Genomic DNA, 18778 nt, shown 5'->3' with positions numbered 1-18778 from the left:
ATGTAGCTACAGTCTAACAGAATTTCTTAACTTTAACTACAGTTACTTTCTATTTTTTGTAGATGGTTTTCATTTTCCAGTTATTGTAGTAATAAGAGGGATTTTTTTAAACAAATAGAACTTTAAATATAAAAATTGCCAACTTAAAATATGAAGTACATAATTGTGCATATGGTAGATATACATGGTAACACTGAGAAAGTAGGATTCCAGTGATTGAAATTTTGAAAATTTAGACAGCTAGAAGCTCTCTCTCTATTACTTAGAGTGGATACCTTTAGTTCAACTAGGCTGGAACAATGTGAGAAATATATTCTGGAATCTAAATGTCTTAGGATCTAGATCCGGACCTTACTAAGCTGTTGGGTCATTTTTGGAAATCATTGCTCTTTTCAGAACTTGTGCATCCCCAGATGTTAAAAAGTAAAGAGTTGTTTAAATAATTTCTAAAGTTCTTTGATATCTACTTCCTAAACAATATGCCTCTAGAAACTCTATGAACTTTGATAAATGACGATAGTTATAGAAAGGCTTCAGGCCTTTTTCCCCTAGGGTCACCATGAGTTGTGCTCAACTCAATGGCAATCAACAACAACAACAAAAACAACAAAGTTCTTTCTAACAATGAAATAAGCCATTCTTTGAGTGATTATTAAGTACACCAATATTTGTAATTTGATTGCTTCTTGTTGTTGTTAGTTGCTGATTCTGCATCTGCAGATCCTACATGAGATAGAGTAGAACTTCTCCAGAGGGTGATTTTCTTGGTTGTAATCATATGATCTACTTCAAAGATGAAAAGGTGAGAAGAAACGGCGTTGCTTTTATATTTAAAAAGGCCCTTTCTTGATCCAACTTGAAATACAATGTTGTGAGTGACAAGATAATATCCATACACATACAATGAAGACCTACTAATAACAGTGTTATTCAAATTTATACACACACTCACAACAGGAGGAAAGAGATTATTTCTATCAATTTTTGCAGTCAGAGATGCACAAGTAATAATGAGTGACTGGAATGCAAAACTTGGGAACTAGGATGAAGGATCAGTAGTTGGAAAACATGGACTTGGTGACAAAAATGAGGATTGGGATAGAATGATAGAATTCTAGACACTTAATGATTTATTCACTGCAAATACCTTTTATAAGAAACATAAAAGCAGGATATCCACATGGATTTCACCTAATGGGATGCACAAGAATCAGATCAATTACATCAGTGGAAGGAATTGTTTGAGAAGTTCAGTATCAGCAGTGAAAACTGGGCCAGGTGCTGATTGTGGAACAGACCATCAACTATTCATATGCAGATTCAAATTAAAGCTAAAGGAGGTTAAATCAAATCCACAGGAATAAAAATTTTGTCCGGAGTCTATCGCATCCAAAATGAAAATCCAACTCAGAAACAGATTTGAGGCCTTGAACACTAATGAACAAAACCACATTAGCTGTGGAACAATATCAAGAATATCATCCATGAAGAATGCAAAAGGTCATTACAAAGATAGAGAAAGAACGAAAGATCAAAATGGATGTCAGAAGAAACACGAAATATTCCATGAGAGTGCCAAGAGGCCAAAGAAAAGGGAAGAAATCAAAATCTTAAGGAGCTGAATAGAAGATTTCAAAAGGCAGCTCAGGAAGACAAAACAAAGTATTATAATGAAATGATCAAGGAGCTGAAATTGAAAAATCAAAAGGGCTGAACTCGCTTGACATTTCTTAAGTTGAAGGACCTAAAGAACAAAGTCAAGCCATTGAGTTTCAACAATTAAGGATTATATATATGGGCAGAATATTGAATGATCCAGGAAGCATTAGAAGAAGATAGCATATACAGTGTCACTGTACCAAAAATAATTGGCTGACACAGAAAAATGTCGAGAAACAACATATGATCAAGAGCAATGGTGATGAAGGAGAAAGTTAAGGCTGCTCTGAAGGACTTGGCAAAAAAGGAAAGCCCCAGGAATTGATGGAATACCAGTTGACACATTTCAACAAACACATGCTGCCCTGGACATGTGCATCAGGTTGTGCCAAGAAATCTGGAGGACAGCCACCTGGCCAACTGACCGGAAGAGGTCCATATTTATTCCCATTCTAAAAACGGTGACCCAACAGAGTGTGGAAATTATCAAACAAAATCACGTGCAAGCAAAATTCTGCTGAAGATTATCCAAAATGACTGGAACAGTATATGGACAGAGGACTACCAGAAATATAAATTGAGTTTAGAAGATGTTGTGTCACTAGAGACATTATCACCAATGTCAGATCTTGGTATAAAGAGTACCAGAGGAATGTCTATCTCTCTTTCCTTGACTATGCAAAGACATTTGACTGTATGGATTACAAGGAATTGTGGTTAACCTTGAGGAGAATGGGAATCCCAGAACACTTGATTGTGCTCATGAGAAATTTGTACTCAGACTAGGAAGCAATCCTCAGAACAATGCAAGGAGACCCTGTATGGGTCAAAATCTGGAAAGGAATTCATCAGGGATGCATCCTGTCGTCATACCTTTTTAATCTAGATGCAAAACAGATTGTTCAGAAGGATGGACTTTATGAGAACTGTAGCATTAGGACTGGAGGGAGACTTATCAACAATCTACATTATGCAAATGATACAACCTTGATGCTGAAAGTGAGGTGGACCTGAAGTGCTTGCTTCCAGAAGGTCAAGGACTGAAGTATTCAAAATAGATTGAAGCTCAACATCAAGAAGACAGACATTCTCACTACTGGGCCAATTGGCAACACCATTAATAGTTGGAGAAGAAACTGAGGTTATTAACAAGTATAGCTTGCTCAGTTTCACAATCAATACTCTTAGCAGCAGCAGTCAGGAAATCAAAAGATGAATTGCACTGGGAAAATCTGCTGTCAGGGACCTCTCCAGAGTGATAAGGAGCTCCAGAGTCAGTCTACAAACTCAAGCGTGCCCGATCCAGGTCATGATCTTTGCTGTTACTTGCTGTGCATTAGATAGAGCTGGAAAATGACTAAGGAGGATAGTAAAATAATTGATGCCTTTGAGTTGTGGTGCTGGAGAAGAGTCTTGAACATACCATGGACCACCAAGAAAACAAATAGGTCTGTCTTAAAGAGGGTGAAACCAAGTTTATCCTTGGAGGCTAGGATTTTGAAGCTCCATTCTTAGTTATGTATTTAATGGAAGAGGTCACCATATTGTTTTAGTCTGAATAGGTTATGCTGGGGCTACAAAAACTCATATGTAGAATTTGGAAATACTGCTTTTTATTACCTTTAAAAAGGGAGTTCTAGTGGTCTCATGGTAAGAGACTGCATCACTAACCCAAAGGCATATGGTTGCTCTGCAGAAGAAAGATGGGCAGTCTCCTCTTCTGCAATTTACTGCCTCTGAAAACTCCATGGAGAATCAGTTACAAATCAGTTCTGACTCTGTGACACATAACAAAAGTGATGTAACTATGTTTAAAAAGTTATCGAACCATTTATGCTCTGTGATTGTTGTTTTGCTTGTTATATGTTGTTGAGCATGACTCATAGTAACCTGATGAGCAATAGCTCTGGACCCTGCTGTATCCTGAGTCAATCTCACTATCTCCAATGCACCTATCCTCATTACCCGAGTCATGTGTCAATCCATCTGATCCAGAGTATTCCTCTCATGTGCCAGCTATACACACTCCTAAGCATGATGTCCTTCTCCAAGGACTCATCTTTCCTAGCAATTTTCCCACAGTACATGAGATAGAGTTTCAAAATCCTTGACTCCAAGGAGCAATCCCACTTCATTCTTTCTAGCACAGGACTTTTTTGTGCTTTTTGTGGTTCATAGTATGTTCAATACTCTTCTTCAGCACTACAACTAAAAGATATCAATTCTTCTTCTGTCATCCTTAATCACTGGCCAGCTTTCTGATGCATAACAAGTAATTGAGAAAACCGTGACCTGGATCAGGCACACCTTAGTTTCTAAACTAATATCATTGCTTTTCAGCCCTCTGGAGAGGTCCCCAACAGCAGACTTTCCCAGTGCAACTCATCTTTTGATTTCCTGACTGTTGGTGCCAAGAATGTTGATTGTGGATCCAAACAAGATAAATAGGCCCAAATATTTTTCCTTGTCATTTTTAAGATTATTGGTATTATCTTGTACTTCTATTTTTACTTCTAAAGAAAAAAGAAATAATAATAGAGCAATTATTTAACCATAGTAGAGACTATGTTAAATCTCTAGATGTAGAGTATATTTCCGAGACTCTCAACAAGTGTTAGTTCTCAGCATCTTAGTAATGTTGTATCAACAGCTCAGAGGAAATAAGCACTTGATTTTTGAAAGATCACTTTTCTACTATCCTTTAAAACCTCTCTTCATCTGTTCTCTATATATTATTACTTTCTGATCACTTGCTATGCATCCTAGATCTAGACAGAGAATAGGGATGACAGAGAAGAATTGATGCTTTTGAGCTTTGTGGTGTTGGAGAAGAGCACTGAACATCCCATGGATGGCCAAGAGGACAAACAAATACGTTCTGGAAAGAGTGCAGCCAGAGTGCTCTTTGGAGGCAAAGATAATGAGGATTTGTCTTGTGTTCTTCTGTCATTTAACTAGGAGTGCCCATTCCTTGGGGAGGGACATGATGCTTAGAAAGGTAGAGGGTTGGTAAAGGAGAGGAAGGCCTTCAATGAGGTGGGTTGATACAGTGACTGCTGCAGTGGGTTCTAATGTGTTAGAAAGTGTGATGATGGCACAAGATAGGGTTTAGTCTGCTCCTAGGGTCACTATGTGTCATATTCAATAGCACCTAGAAACAATAACAATAATAGAAAAATAATAACAATTATATATACTTTGCTTATAGGACACGTGTAAGGATACATTTGGGAAGACATATGAAATTTTTTTTATTGTTAGTGTTATTTGTTTTGTGCACCTGTATGAGTAAACCTTTAGCCATGGAGTTTAGCTCAGTGTCTGAAGTTCCACATAAACTGATTTTCAGAAGTCTTTTGTACACCTTCAGCAAACAAACTGAAGTGCTGTACATTCTATGGAAGGGCTTACAACATTTCAAACCAAGATATTTTCAGTTAATTCTTATACAGTTGAAAGCTGGACAGTGAACAAGAAAGATGACATACAGATTTATGCCTACGAGTTATAGTTATGGTGTTAGAGAAGAGTTTTGAAGATCCCAGGGACTTCCAAAAAGAACAAACAAATCTACCATGGAAGAATTACAACAAGGGTGCCCCTTAAAAACAAGGATAGTGAAACTTTATCTCATATATTTTGGGCATTTTGTTAAGAGGGGCCAGTCCTTAGAAAAGGACATCATGTTAGGAAAGGTAGGGGATCAGTGAAAGAGAAGAAGCCCATCATTAAGATGGGTTGAAACAGTGACTCTACCAGTGGGCTCAAAGACAGCAAGAGATGATGAAAACAGCACACAGTAGGGTCAGGTTCTAATCTGTTTTTCATAGGGCCATTATGAGTTGTAGTTGGCCTCAACAGCAACAAGTGACACATTATAGTATATTTTATGCAGATGATGTTTTGCTTATGCTCTATGCATTTTATCAGAAATTACTTGTCCAATTTGGCAGTAGAAATCTTCTCACATGTTTTTCCTCAGGACTTGCTGTGAGGAGAGGTTACCAGAATGTGACCCCGAAGCTGTCATTTGGGTGCTAAAGTGTTATCAGTGAATCTCTGGACAAAACACTTTTTACTGGGCTTAGTTTGCATGTTGAAACACAAGTTCATTCTTAGTTGCCCCTGTACTAAGAGCAAAAGCACAAGTTAAGACAAACTCATGTGATGATCCAGTCATACTGACTTAGGACACACATGGTAAGTGAATCTGGCAGAAGACAAGGAGTGGCAATTGCAGATACCAGAGGGAGATAATGTGCAGAATCCTTTACCAGTAGAGGTCAACCAGTCAAATACCAGGGCTGGAGTTCTCAAAAACTGAGATAATGCCAGTTTTATGACCATTAATAACATTTTCTTTATACAAACAAAGATAAGAGTAGTAAAAAATAAATTCTGCCTCACAGTGTAATCTGATTGCCAAAAGAGCTCATTTTGCACATGGCATTGCATGAAAGACCAGTAATCATCCTGCTGCTCTTTTCCAACTTTTGCCCTTTATGGAACATCAGTCACTAGGACTGATCAAACCTATCAGCTGTCAAGGGAAGCATAATTTTTTTATTTCTCCTGTATTCCTCTCTAATTATGCTTCTTCTTTCCATTAACAGTCTTCATTAACTGGAGTATTTCATATGTGTGTTTTTCAGTTAATCGGAATGCCTGGGCTAACTTTTTCCTACCCATATTTTCCATGTGTTTAAGGGCTCAGTTCAAACACCATCCCTGTCAACTTCTGAAAAGGCATGACAGAACTCAGTTCTGATTTGAGTGTCTGCTTCAAACAGGCTTTCCAAAGGATATCCTGTGTCAGACACATCATTTCATTAGGCCAGGTTGCCTTTTCAAACCAGGAAGTAGAGCGCCTGCCTGCTTGGGAGGAAAACAGATACTGTTCTGGTTACACACAAAGCACTAGTAAATATAGTCATCGGTGCCTTTTGCAGATTCCATCAAGGTTGTAGCTAAGCAGTGACAGGTTAATTACGTGTTTGAGCATTTGGTTTATTGACAGTTGGTAGGAAGTCTGTGGAATGGGTCCTTAGCATACACAATGACAATTTTCCTCCAATATCTCTTTTAGTTGATCACTCCTCATGCCATCCGTGTGCAGACGCCTCCCCGGCACATCCCTGGTGTGGTAGAAGTCACATTGTCCTACAAATCCAAACAGTTCTGCAAAGGAACTCCAGGAAGATTCATTTACACAGGTAAGGACCTTTGCACCTGTGAACACAGACTGATCTTGATCTCATGAGTGTTCCTCTTTACCTTATGTGCCTGTATTTTATTTTAAAATCTACTTCCTGTTAAGACAGCTTCTCCATGAATGACCATGTGAGATTAATTTTTAGTTGGGGGTGTGTGTGTGTGTGTTTTGTCAAGAATCCCACTGACTATCCATGGTTAATGAGAATTCGACTGATTTTTGAACTGTGTCAGTTTGTTTAAATGATGGGTAGAATACCTGCAAGTTGCATGAGACAGGAGGGGAATGGAGAGGAATTCTAGCCAAGCTTGGGTCATTCTGGATGCTTCTAGAGCTCTGCTGTGGTTTGTCTGCATTATATTAGAGAATTGTGCATGAATGGATAGTATAGCATTTTGATGAGAGAAAACTGGTGGCTTTCATACTTACTTCTGGGTTGGTGTTTTCTTCCCTAGTAGCTGCATTTTGTCTGCTCAAAGTAGTTTTGGCACATGGACCCACCTGGTGGTAGGAATCTAGGGTTACAAAGCAAATTTGCCCCTTTTGGATGGTGAGAATTTGATAGATTTCCTGTGAAATGCATCCAGTACAGTCTTAGTATCCAGTATTTACTCCAGGACAATGATCCTCAAACTGTAATGTGCAAAACACACCCTCAGGCATCTTGTTGAAATTCAGATTCAGATGCAGTAGGTCTGGGTCTGACCTGACATGTCTAACAATCTCCAAAGTGATGCTGATGTTACTAGTCCAAGAACTGCACTTTGAATAGCACCGTTCTCGGACTTCTGCTTTGTATCAACCATCTTTAGGTAGCTGTTTCCAGAAACCAGACTCAGGTATAGCCTTCATTCAGTAAAGGGTCACAAGGCCAGGGAGTAGAAGTTGCTTTTACACAAAGAGATGAACAATGAAGACATGGCTCTGTTAACACCATGAACATATCCAAATTGTAATCATACAATTAAATGGATACGTTTTATTTTTGCTGTGATATTTTACCTCAAAGCATCTCTTTTATTTTCATTCTAAGAGCAAAACCAAAGAGGCTTCTTCATTGCTCAGAGTCTCTCTCTCTCTCAAAATTATTAAAACAATTAATGCATCCTGACCCTTGGAAATGCCTCCCAGTCCTTTAAACAAAATGCAGGTTTGGTTCCTGCCTGACGATTAGTTTTAGTTAATTGAAAATTATAGGATTGACCCAAGAGGAAAATTTTGTTTGCACTCCAATCACTTTTACAAATTAAGGAAAATTACCACAATTTTGTTTAGCTAAGGTTTCACACTGAGTTCAAGAAATTAGCTCAGCCATCCCAACAAAGTCAGCACTTTGTTAGTGAGCACTTGAAAAAATAATAGTCTATCTGGAGTTTGTGGTGTATACAAACGAAGCATAGAGAAAGCTATGATGCTTTATAGAAGTAGGCCAAGTGTTTTTAATTAGGCTCATTGGTTCAGCGTAAGTTTTGAAGAACAATCAAACTAGCAGATTAGCTGTTTCTTTTAAAGCTAGGATTTCTTGCCATTCATTTTTCCCATGAGAACTTCCACATAGCACTACTTTTTTTTTTTTTTTTTTAACAAGCCTCATTATAGGCCTGCAGGAAGAGGACCAATTGAAACTTCTGATACTGTAACATTCCCCAGCATCATTCCAATGGATGGGAGTTTTTCACAATGTTCTTCACTGAACTCGGTGTTCTGGAACATATTACAAAACCACAGAGGCCAAATGTTGTCTCTGAGGAGTTTGGACTCTGTTTTTGGCCGAAAACATTTAGGCCTCACTAGCTGCTTATTTACTCTGCTATTAAGAACAAGAAAAGGAGAAGAAAAAGAAGAAAATGCTTGTGTGGTGGGAGGTACGAGGGGCAATCAGGCGTGGTTTCCGCTTTAGTGACACGTCCCTGCCCATTAATGGTTCCATTTTGTGGTCAGGTCTCATTTAGAAGAAATTATTTTTAATCAGTGCTCAACAAAATATCCCCTAGAGCCACCTGGCCATAAAAGTTTAAAAGAAAAAAAAATCATCCCCATTAAATGACTTAAGTTCTCAAAAGAAAATAGCTAGGGACCCGTCATTATTTTGAATTTTTTTTAACCATTAAAAAAAATTACCATCAATTTATTATTTTTATGTGAGTGTACCGTCAAATCAGATCTGACTGGTACAAGGAGGAGATTGTCCCTCCTTCCCCGGCAGAGCATCTGGTGGATTCGAACCGTGAGCCTCGGGGATTGTAGTTGCAACTCCTTGCCACTAGGCCACCAGAGCTCTCAGAGGTAAGGGAACGAAATAGGATGCAGGTCCCACCGAGACTTGAACTCGGATCACTCGATTCAGAGTCCAGAGTGCTAACCATTACACCATGGAACTCCTCTACCATCAATTTAATAAATCACATCTTGGAAAATCTAAATCATGTGGGAATTAAGATCAAAGATAAAAGCAGCAGATTTTTTTTTGAGTCTAGAAAAGTTATGAAAGAAAAGAGTGGTAGGTTGGGGCTCACGCACGTGAGCACGCACGCGGGAAATTTAAAGCATGAAAAATGCTTCTGCTGATCTTACCTCTGACTGTGGGCACTGACTGGGCAAGGAAATTTGGCGTTCTGTATATCCTATGACAAAGTCTTAATGACTCTTCATAGTGGGAGCAAAATTTTGAAGAAATTCACAGAAGACCATCCCCAAAGATCCTATATAATTGATTGTTAGCCGTCTTTGTGAAATCACATTAATTTCTGACAAAAGAACATCTATGTTAATTAGCAGGATACACATGGTTCTCTTGATTGCTAGCATTAAATGCCTTTACCAAGGGTCTCTTGTTCATTTCTGGTGCTCTCGACAAGTGGTTTACCTTCCTGTTTGTTGACCGTTACCAGCAAAGATATAGAGACGGCCATAAACCATTCAGTTCTGTACAGCCAAACAACTGTGTAGGACATTGTCCATTTGCACCACCAGCCTTTCCTCCAGCCACAGATGCTCACACTTCATTTTCTTTAAGATCTACACCGCTTCAAGATGTGAGGCTTGGTTTTCTGGATCAACTGAGTCAACTCTCTTGTTTCTTAGTGGAGTATCTCCAGGAAATGTTCTTCCTTAGAGAGAGAAAGAGAAGAAAGATGATAGAGCTCAAGAAATAGTAATGTGAATTAAGGCACCCTTGCCATTTTCAGAGTTTAAGAGAGTTTGAGTATGTGTATGTGGGACTCTCAAAAAAATCAATTTCATTTTAAAAAAATAAAAAAATCAAACAATGGCTCCTACAGGAACAGCATGGTCTAATCTATGCACAGAAAGACAGAAGAAGAAATAATTTGAGTAGATGCAGATTGGGTGCAAATGGGATCCTCTGGTCAAGACTGTAGCCACCCCAGCGATAGTAAGCACAGCTCTTTATCACTGGTTCTTACCAAGGGCATCTTAAGAATTCTTAGCTGCCAGATGTTTAACTTGTCTTGTATTTGCTCTGATTTAAGTCAGAGAGGAAAGTGAATCCCAGTTGGATTAGAACAAAAATACTCAGCACCACTTCTGAGAGTGTCATTAACTTAGTCCAGTTATTCTTATGTAAAGGCAGGGCAAGACTAATTTTCATTTTTAAATAATGTTTTCTAGAAGAATAAAAGTTGCACAACTACCCAATAATTGTATTGTTTTCACAGTCTCTCATCACGTGTCTCATCGTTTCAGCTCAGAGGGAGATAAATGCCCCATAAACCTCGCTGCCCTTTCAGTGGGTCCCCAATGCTTTGCTCTCTTCACAGCTTGTTTTTCTACCCTTGTTACGTGTTAAAGTGACTTGCATCTTGCAAAATTGTAAGCTTCCTTGCTAAGCCGTAAGTAATTGTTGGAACTGACAAAAGGATTCTAAGAGCCTTTAACTTCATTTACACAGTTCTTAGAATTGGTTTCTAGGGTGAGAAGTAGTCAAAACAGGAAGGCTCTGCCTTCTTTCCAGTCACTTCTCTTATAAGAGAGGCCACTGTGATTGGAGAAAATATGATGGGAGCCGGGCAGTGTTTGACCCACTTAGATTTGCACTGAAAGTCATAAGTGGTCTAGTCCCTGGAAAGAGTTGCTGAAGGCCCCACAGGATGGTCATCAGACACTGCAGATGTTTAGATTGGTCACTCTCAGATCTGTTCTCTCTTCAGGTTCTTCCATTCTGAACATTCTTACCCAACTTCCTGCCCCTGTGGAATGACTAACCCAAATCCCTGCACATTAATCTCAGAATTAATGCTGAAATAAAAAGTGTTCCTGGAAAGACTTCCTGTTTTGCATCTCATGCCCCAAATAACTTTGCATCCCTTGCCAAAACTTCACTTTGCATGTAGAAAGATCTAGTTTGGATTGAGTATTTTTATGGAGCTTGGTAATCTTTACTGTGGAGGGTCTCCCAAGCTTTCTTTCACTCTTATACATCTGCTTTTCTCTTTCTCTCCTTTCCCGTCCTCCACCACTTCTTCCCTATGAGATAACACAACATGGTGACTGTGTGCTTGGGCTCAAGAGATTATGGGTTCAGTTCTCAACTCTACCACTTAATTGTTGGTAGTATGAGTTGGAATCACCTCATAGCAGATCCTCCAGTTGGTTTTCAAAAGTAGTAAATCATACTCATGTGGATTTTATCATCTCTGGAAACCCCTGGGAGGGTCAGCTCTGAGTCAGTTCTGACTTCACAGCTGTCAAAAAACAGCAACACCCTGGCTGGAGGAGATTGCCCCTCATTCTCCCACAGGACGGCTGGTGGATTCTAACTGTGTGTTTTGGGGTTAGAAGTGCAACTACTTATCAACTACAAGGTTGCCAGGAAGAGTTTTTGAATGTCATTTGAGTTATATGACATTTTTGGAATGTCCGTGAGGCATAGTCATGTGAAGATGAGCCATAGTTATGTCATCTTTACAAAGAAATAGTAACCTCAGTATGTGATATTTTTAGGATCAAGGAATATATACAGCACCTAGCACCAGACTAGAGAATAGTAGTTTCCATTAACAAATGGTGACATTTGTTATTCATTCTTTTGTTGCTGTGTCCCCAGCCTGACGTATTTTATACTCCCATCATCTTCTTGTAGGTCTAAGAAATGTTCTTTAGAACTTTTAGTGACAAATTTATAATAACTAGTTGTTGCTCAGTCCAACTCATGGTGGGTCAGAAACCTCCAGGTGGGTCCATATAGAATGGCGATGCATTTTCTGTGAGTTTGCAGTGGCTAATGTGTTCAACAATATATCACCAGCCTTTTTCCCCTGGCATCTCTGGATTCCACGCCTTTCATTGACAGTCTTTCACATTAACTGTTTCTATTATCTAGGTACTTTCAACAAAAATATGAGTATATACACATGAGCAATACCAAACACTGGAAAGAAATAGAAAGTCCAAAGTGGGACTACAGTTGTTGTGTACCCTCAAGTTGGAACTGACCCATAGGTGATCCTCCATTGGGTTTTCAGAGGCAGTTAATCCCACGGGAAGGGATTGCCCATCTTTCTCCCATGGAGCAGCTAGTGGACTAGAATTACATGCCTTCGGTATTGCAGTGCAAATTTTTGCCACTAGGCCACCAGAGCTCCCTATGAATACAGTAGCAAGAAAAAGAAATTTCGTACATATGAATATGACAGTTTTTATATAACACATACTTTCATTCTGAACTCCTCTAGAACCACTGATAGCACCTGGAGGCCTGAATACCTAGTGCCTAGAACATAGTGTGAAATGCATTACTTCACTAACTGAAAGGTTGGCAGTTCAACCCTCCCAACTGCTTCATAGGAGATAGTTGGGCAGTCCCATCTTGTAAAGATTTACAGTCTTGGAAATCCAATAGAGGGTGGCTAGGAGTTGGACTCTCTTTGGAGAGTTCTTGAGTTTGGATAGGGAACTGAAGGGCTGGAAGAACTAGGGGCTTGGAAAAGGGATTAAGAAAAGAATTTAAGGGAGCTGAAGAGAAGTTGTAATAAGAGACTGAATAATATCATGGTGGTAGAGTGTATAGTGAATAAGGTCAGGGAAAAGGAGGAATGAAGCCAAGAGATATTTTAACAGAGTTTTAATAAGGAAGCTTTTAATGATAAAATTCTCCATTAATAATTTTTCACACTTGGCACATTCCTGTTCCCTTGTTTCCATCTCAAATTTCAACCACTCCTCTGGAAACTTTAGTATCTGGGGTACCCTTGTTTTTAGGATCTTAAATATATTCTGGTTATAATTAAGGTTAAGGTTATAATTAAGGTTCAAGACCCTCTTAGCCAGTAAGCTTTGTTTAGGGTCCTTGAAAACTCTGTAAAACAAAAGCCAATCTTCTAGAGATGAAGTTGTAGCCAGAAGTGAGGACTATAAGTGACAGCGTTTTCCTAGAGGAATACAAACCAATTGCCATCATGCAAGTGATTCCTACTCCCAGAGAGGCCTTCCGAGGCAGAGGAGATCTGTGCTCCCTTGTCTTCTGGAGGCCTGGTGGCAGGAAGCTGCACTGCAATCCCAAGGACACAGGGCAGAAGGATGGGCAGACTGTCTCAATGCAGTTTACTGCCTCTGAAAACTGACTGCAGGGTCAGCTATGTGTTTGTTCCAACTCAACAGCACACAGCAGGAACAATAGATCACTAGGTCTTTCTTTCTAGGTACCTCTGAGTGAACATGAATTGTCCACCTTTCAGCTAGCAGTTGAGCTTTTTTCTTGTACCATCCAGGAACTGCTCCTCCAGGGCATGGGGAGGGGGGGCAACTTTCTATTACTCACCATGTGCAAGATGTTGCTCAAACCCCTTTGATGATTTCAAGTCTCTCCGTCATTTGAGTCCTTTCTCAGCTCCAGTATCCAGCCAAAGTACGCCTCAAGCTCATAGTTGGTTACTTTGAATGAGGTAAATTTCACAGTAAGATTCGGTTTGAATTCTATTTCCTCTCTGAATTCATCTGTGACGTCTGTTGTACAGTGTACAGGATCCTGGGCTGAGAACGGTGAGACAGACCTGCCCTCTTTTGCCCTAAACAAGTTGTTCATAAGTCCACATCCATTATTTCAATTGTGAAGACAAGCCAATTGGACTAGGTGATTTTGTTGTTCCTTTTGGCTCATTCTGTTTTAACCTCCCCCCCATTTTTTTTATTAGGACCACTCATTCACCATTTACCCCCATTTACTCTTAGCCCTCATGGTAAGTGATTCATAGAAAGACCAAGAGCTTCATGAAGAAAGAATTAGCCCTCCTCAATCTTACTATGTAAGACCCTGCCTCTAATCAGTTTGACTCAGCACTTTACTTGTGATAGATGTTTCCTTTTTCCTTCAGGTCTCAATGTAATTATAGAGCTTGTTGATTGAGTGATAGGTGTTTTCTAATAATTTGTTGACATATTTCAAGATTGGTGGGTCCTCATTGATTTTTGTGCTCTGGATGGCACAGAATAGAAATAAAAGCTGTTAATGAATAATCCATGTCTTGTCACTAGATGTTTACGTTCAATTCATAGGGCACAGAGACGAATATCGTAAAGGAAAAAAAAATGGGTTTGGAGCTAAATTATAAATTATCTTTTTTTTTCAATCTGTAAAATGGGCTCTATTAATAGTACATTGGCTCCAAAGATGAATGAGTCAGTGGATATAATTCACACATTACAGTGCCTGGTACATTGTGAATTCTCTCTAAAAGTAAGATCCAAACAAGAAATGTAGACCGGAAGATAGTTTATTTTTAAAATACATAGAACATACTTTGGCTGGTTATATACATGCCAGGTTTCATCATGATTGGAGACATTGTTTCTTTCTAGGCATCAGAGACCAGGGTCCTAGTTCTGATTTTATCACTTTTGTTTGTTATTCCACTTATTTGTTTCACAAATATTTGTGGATTGCCTGTTCTGTTCTAAGCCATGTTATAAACCTTGGAGATACAGTGCTGAGTAAAACCAGACACAATCACTGTTGTTGATCTGATAGTCTAAAAGAGAACATAGATGTTGATAAGTTTACTATTTCAAACTAGGTCAGTGCCCGTAAAGATAGGAGCAGGGTTTCTTTCAGACAAGCATATTATATAGACGCTTGACCTTCACTGTCCAGTTAAAAGATGTTTTCCCTCAGGAAAAGATGCATGAGCTGAGATTTAAAGAAGGAGTAGTAGTTAACCTGGCAATAAGTGAGGGATGGAACAATGATAAGACTGGGGAGAGAGAGAAATACTCTGGCGGAGGGAAACATGGAAGAAGACACTTGTGGGACACCTTAGAAGGTTGCAAAAATTCCACCAAGTCTGAGAAGTTAAGAGAGAGGCAAAGGGTAGTGAGAAGGAAGACTGGGAAAGTGGGAGAGGCCAGTGCGGGTACAGCCTTCTAAACTCTCTGGAGGGGTGTGGTGGTGATCTTAAGAGCAAGTGGACAGTGGACTTGGGGTGAGTGGGGGGAATTGTATAACAATGAAAGAATTTTTTTTTTTACTTAAAAGAGAAAAACGAAAAACGAACTGGGGGGAGGGGTGGACAGGGAGGAAAATGTACGATAATGAATGAATGGGGGGAATGAAATGTTTAATATGAATAGGCTGTAAAAAGATATACATTGCATTAAAAATTATTAACAAAAAAGTGAAGGGAAAAAAAAAACAATGGGCAGGCAGTTCTGGAAGCACCTTTAATGACAGGTGGACATGCCAGATTTGTATTTGGGAAGAAAATAATTGCTGTAGCTGAATGGGGCACAAGAGAGCAGATTGGATTTTTGAAGACCTATGAAGAGGTCATAGCAGTTGTCTGGAAAAGAGATTTGATGATTTGATTTCAGTGGTAATTAGTGAAAAACGGAATCAAGTGAGAAAATTCAGGACATCTTTAAGAGGAACTCTTGACAGGACCTGGAGATGGATTGCATGTGAGGTGAGGGAGGCAGAGGGGTTAAGCCTCCTAAGTTTTGGTTTCCTTAGCTTAATGGACAGAGAGGTCATCACTCCTCTGTGTTTCCCAAGGGTCTTGTGAGTATCAATGAAAGAACGGTCATGACAGTGTTTAGCAAAGGGTAATACTCTGCACATATGTTAATTGTTATACAGAGAGGCCTAAGCAAACGCAGGAAAATTTGAGGAGAGGAAGGCAAGAATGTGTTTTCTTTTATATCAGATTGTTTTCACTTAGGATTCAGCCAGGGGAGAGCTGAGTAATGAACACTTGACGAGCAGTTCTGCCTTAGCTGTGTCCTAATTGGAAAAGACCCAACAAGAAAGAAAAATTAACAGGCTACTCCTGTCCACATGTCTTGAATATTACTCCAAATGAGCCATTTACACACAAAGAAAAGAATTCAAGGAAGAGGGAATGTTTACTCGCTTTGCTTTTGTGACACAGAAGGGGCAGATCTCAAGATTCCTTTTCTCTGCTCAAGAGAGGTTTTTCACCAAATGTGGTGTCTCCTGATCTGGAGTGTACTGATGTGACCTGCGATCCTGGATTCACTGCTGTATATACAATTACCTTCACATCTGGTGCTGCAGTGGGGGCCACAACCACCGCCACAATCACTAAAAGTGCCTATTGTATTTCTGTGACATCTATAAAATGAAAGTCGATTCTGCAAAGAATAAAGCTGATCTGAAGCAAGCATATTATTTTGCATATTTTATGTACATACTTTCCAAGAAATATGACCTTTATTTCCTATTTGGAGTGGAGTGTAATCAGGACTTGAGTAGCTAGTGTAACGGGATCATTAAAAGGAATATTTTCACTGACATTAGAGGTCTAAATGGACACTAGACCTTATTCACAACCTTGGCTTTTTCCTGTCTACTCAGAGTTAATAAGTGATAAGGCTGGGAGAGAGATAAATCACAGAAATCCCTGTCCAAAGAAAACATATTGACTACAGCCAAGCAAATAACAGACCATAACCAACGGCCCCATTCATCATTCATGTAATAGGGATATAAAGTATTCCCTACCAGGGAAATCGTATAGGAGGAAAAGGCAGATAAGCTTCCCCAATCTAAGGCATGTGATTTGGTTATTAAGGGACATGAACTATTTGTCACATGGCTTTAATCTTTAAGATGTGTTGCCATTTCTAAACTATAAATTTCTGGTAAGGGATTAGAAAGCTATTAACAATAAAGGTAGGAATGGAGCTTTCTATGTATTCTTGCCAATGTAATGCAATACTTTAACGTCTTGAACCTCTAATCTATTTAGTATGATATAACATGATTTGGTTTTCAAAGCCAATAAACTATTTGGAGGGTTTCAAGGTTTGTTATTTTTTTCCTCCAGCATCATGATAAATTAACCCTTCAATTGTATTAACTATATCTTTTGAAACTTTAATATTTCAGAGCAGGAGAAGGACTACATTAAATTTCTTTCTTTTTCTCCTTTCTTAAGACACATTCCAAGTGCTGGGTGGGGGATGGTTTTGCATTTTACTTGTCCATGTTTGTGATGGCTTGGATGCCAGTCGTTTGTTGTTGAAGCTTGTCAAGAAAAGTGATGTCTACCAAAAGCATTAAAACTTGGTCTTATTTATCTTTTACAAAGAAGTATGTTGTTTTCAGATAAAATATGAAGCAAAGATAGAAAATAATTAAGTTCACCACATTTCTGCCAGGTTTTTAGCATTAATGTTCAACAAAAAATTGCTATTAATATTATTTTAATGGTATATATCTGCTAGGAGTTCTGGTGGCTTAGAGTAGGAAACTGTGCTGCAATCCTGAAAGCATGCACTTCAAATCTGCTCCATGGGAGAAGGATGGACAGTGTCTTCCTGTGTAGTTGGCTGCCTCTAAAATTCTACTGGAGGAAAAACGATGGGTTGGTTCTGACTTGTCAGCGAACAACAACATATATCTTCTATAGTTTTCTCTTTCTTCTCATGCTTCATTAAAAAGTAAGGTGAATCTTTCAACAATGTGTAATTTGTGCTTTATTTAATAATATTTCAGGAAACATTTGAGAATTATGAATTCACAACAGTTTTTAGTCTTGCATAACTCTTTCATTCATCAGCCCCAGAACCTTGAAATGCACAAAGTTCAAGGAGCTATTTCCTTATCTTCTTTTTGAAGCACAGGGACCTCAAGTCAAGGTTCTTGTGTCACTTGGGTTCTGGACAGTCTACAGGACAGCATCACTAGTTCTACATCTGGAACCTTTGGAGTCAGAGTCTGAGACTCCACACGGGCTGGAATCTATCAGCTAACCCCAAATATGAGCATATGTGGCTCTGAGACTCAATTTCTTCAGAGCCTGGACCCAGCTTCCAGATATACTTCCACCTGTAGCATGGAGCTTGCTTCTGTTTTTATCCTGGAAGTTTACCCTATCTGAAAGGTAGTCAAATCCTAATTTATAACTGTCAGGATATAAATGATTCAGTACTGGTGGCTCAGTATTCAACTTCTCACCGTGCGTGCAGGAGACTCCTTTCATTATCCAGGCACTGCTCCTTAACCACAGCCCTCTGTCAGTGGAGGCTAGTGTGAAGCTGAAGAGCGTTCAGTGGTGTTCCCACTTCAGACAGACTAGGAAGGGACACAGGAGACCTGCAGGTGCAGTAGGTAAGTACTTGGCTGCAAATGAAAAGGTTGGCATTAAGGACTTTTGTCTGCATGGGAGAAAGGTGTGACAATCTGCTTCTGTAAGACTTACACCCTTGGGAAACCGTGAGGCCAGCTCCACTCAGTCCTGTGGGTCACTGTGAGTCAGGATCCTCTCAATAGCTCTGTTTGTTTAGGAAGAAAGGTCTAGAGATCTACTTTTGAAAATAAGACAGTGATAAACTTGTGGATCCCAAGGATCCCGTTTGCATTCTAGGGGTGAATGATGCATGACAGCAACATTCTCATTCCCACCTGAATTTGTCATGAGTCCGGGGTTAGAA

The 18778-nt window shown here is 39.3% G+C and overlaps 1 protein-coding gene and 1 non-coding gene across 2 annotated transcripts in view; one reads left to right on the top strand and one right to left on the bottom strand.

Moving 5' to 3' along the window:
* The window catches only part of EBF1 (early B-cell factor 1), a 527426-nt gene that overhangs the window by 400399 nt on the left and 108249 nt on the right, over window positions 1-18778 (top strand). The window contains exon 10 of the mRNA XM_006897033.1: window positions 6746-6872. Within this exon, the coding sequence (XP_006897095.1) occupies window positions 6746-6872 (127 nt within the window). The remainder of the gene's footprint in view (window positions 1-6745; window positions 6873-18778) is intronic.
* TRNAQ-CUG lies at window positions 9180-9251 on the bottom strand. Its single transcript has one exon. It is a non-coding gene; the product is annotated as a tRNA-Gln (tRNA).

The sequence above is a fragment of the Elephantulus edwardii genome, unplaced genomic scaffold (genome assembly GCF_000299155.1).
Source record: "Elephantulus edwardii isolate Elephantulus edwardi_28Jun2011 unplaced genomic scaffold, EleEdw1.0 scaffold00197, whole genome shotgun sequence".
Classification (NCBI taxonomy): Eukaryota; Metazoa; Chordata; class Mammalia; order Macroscelidea; family Macroscelididae; genus Elephantulus; species Elephantulus edwardii.
The sequence above is the reverse complement of the archived record's forward strand: the minus strand, read 5'-3'. Positions and strand labels throughout refer to the sequence as shown.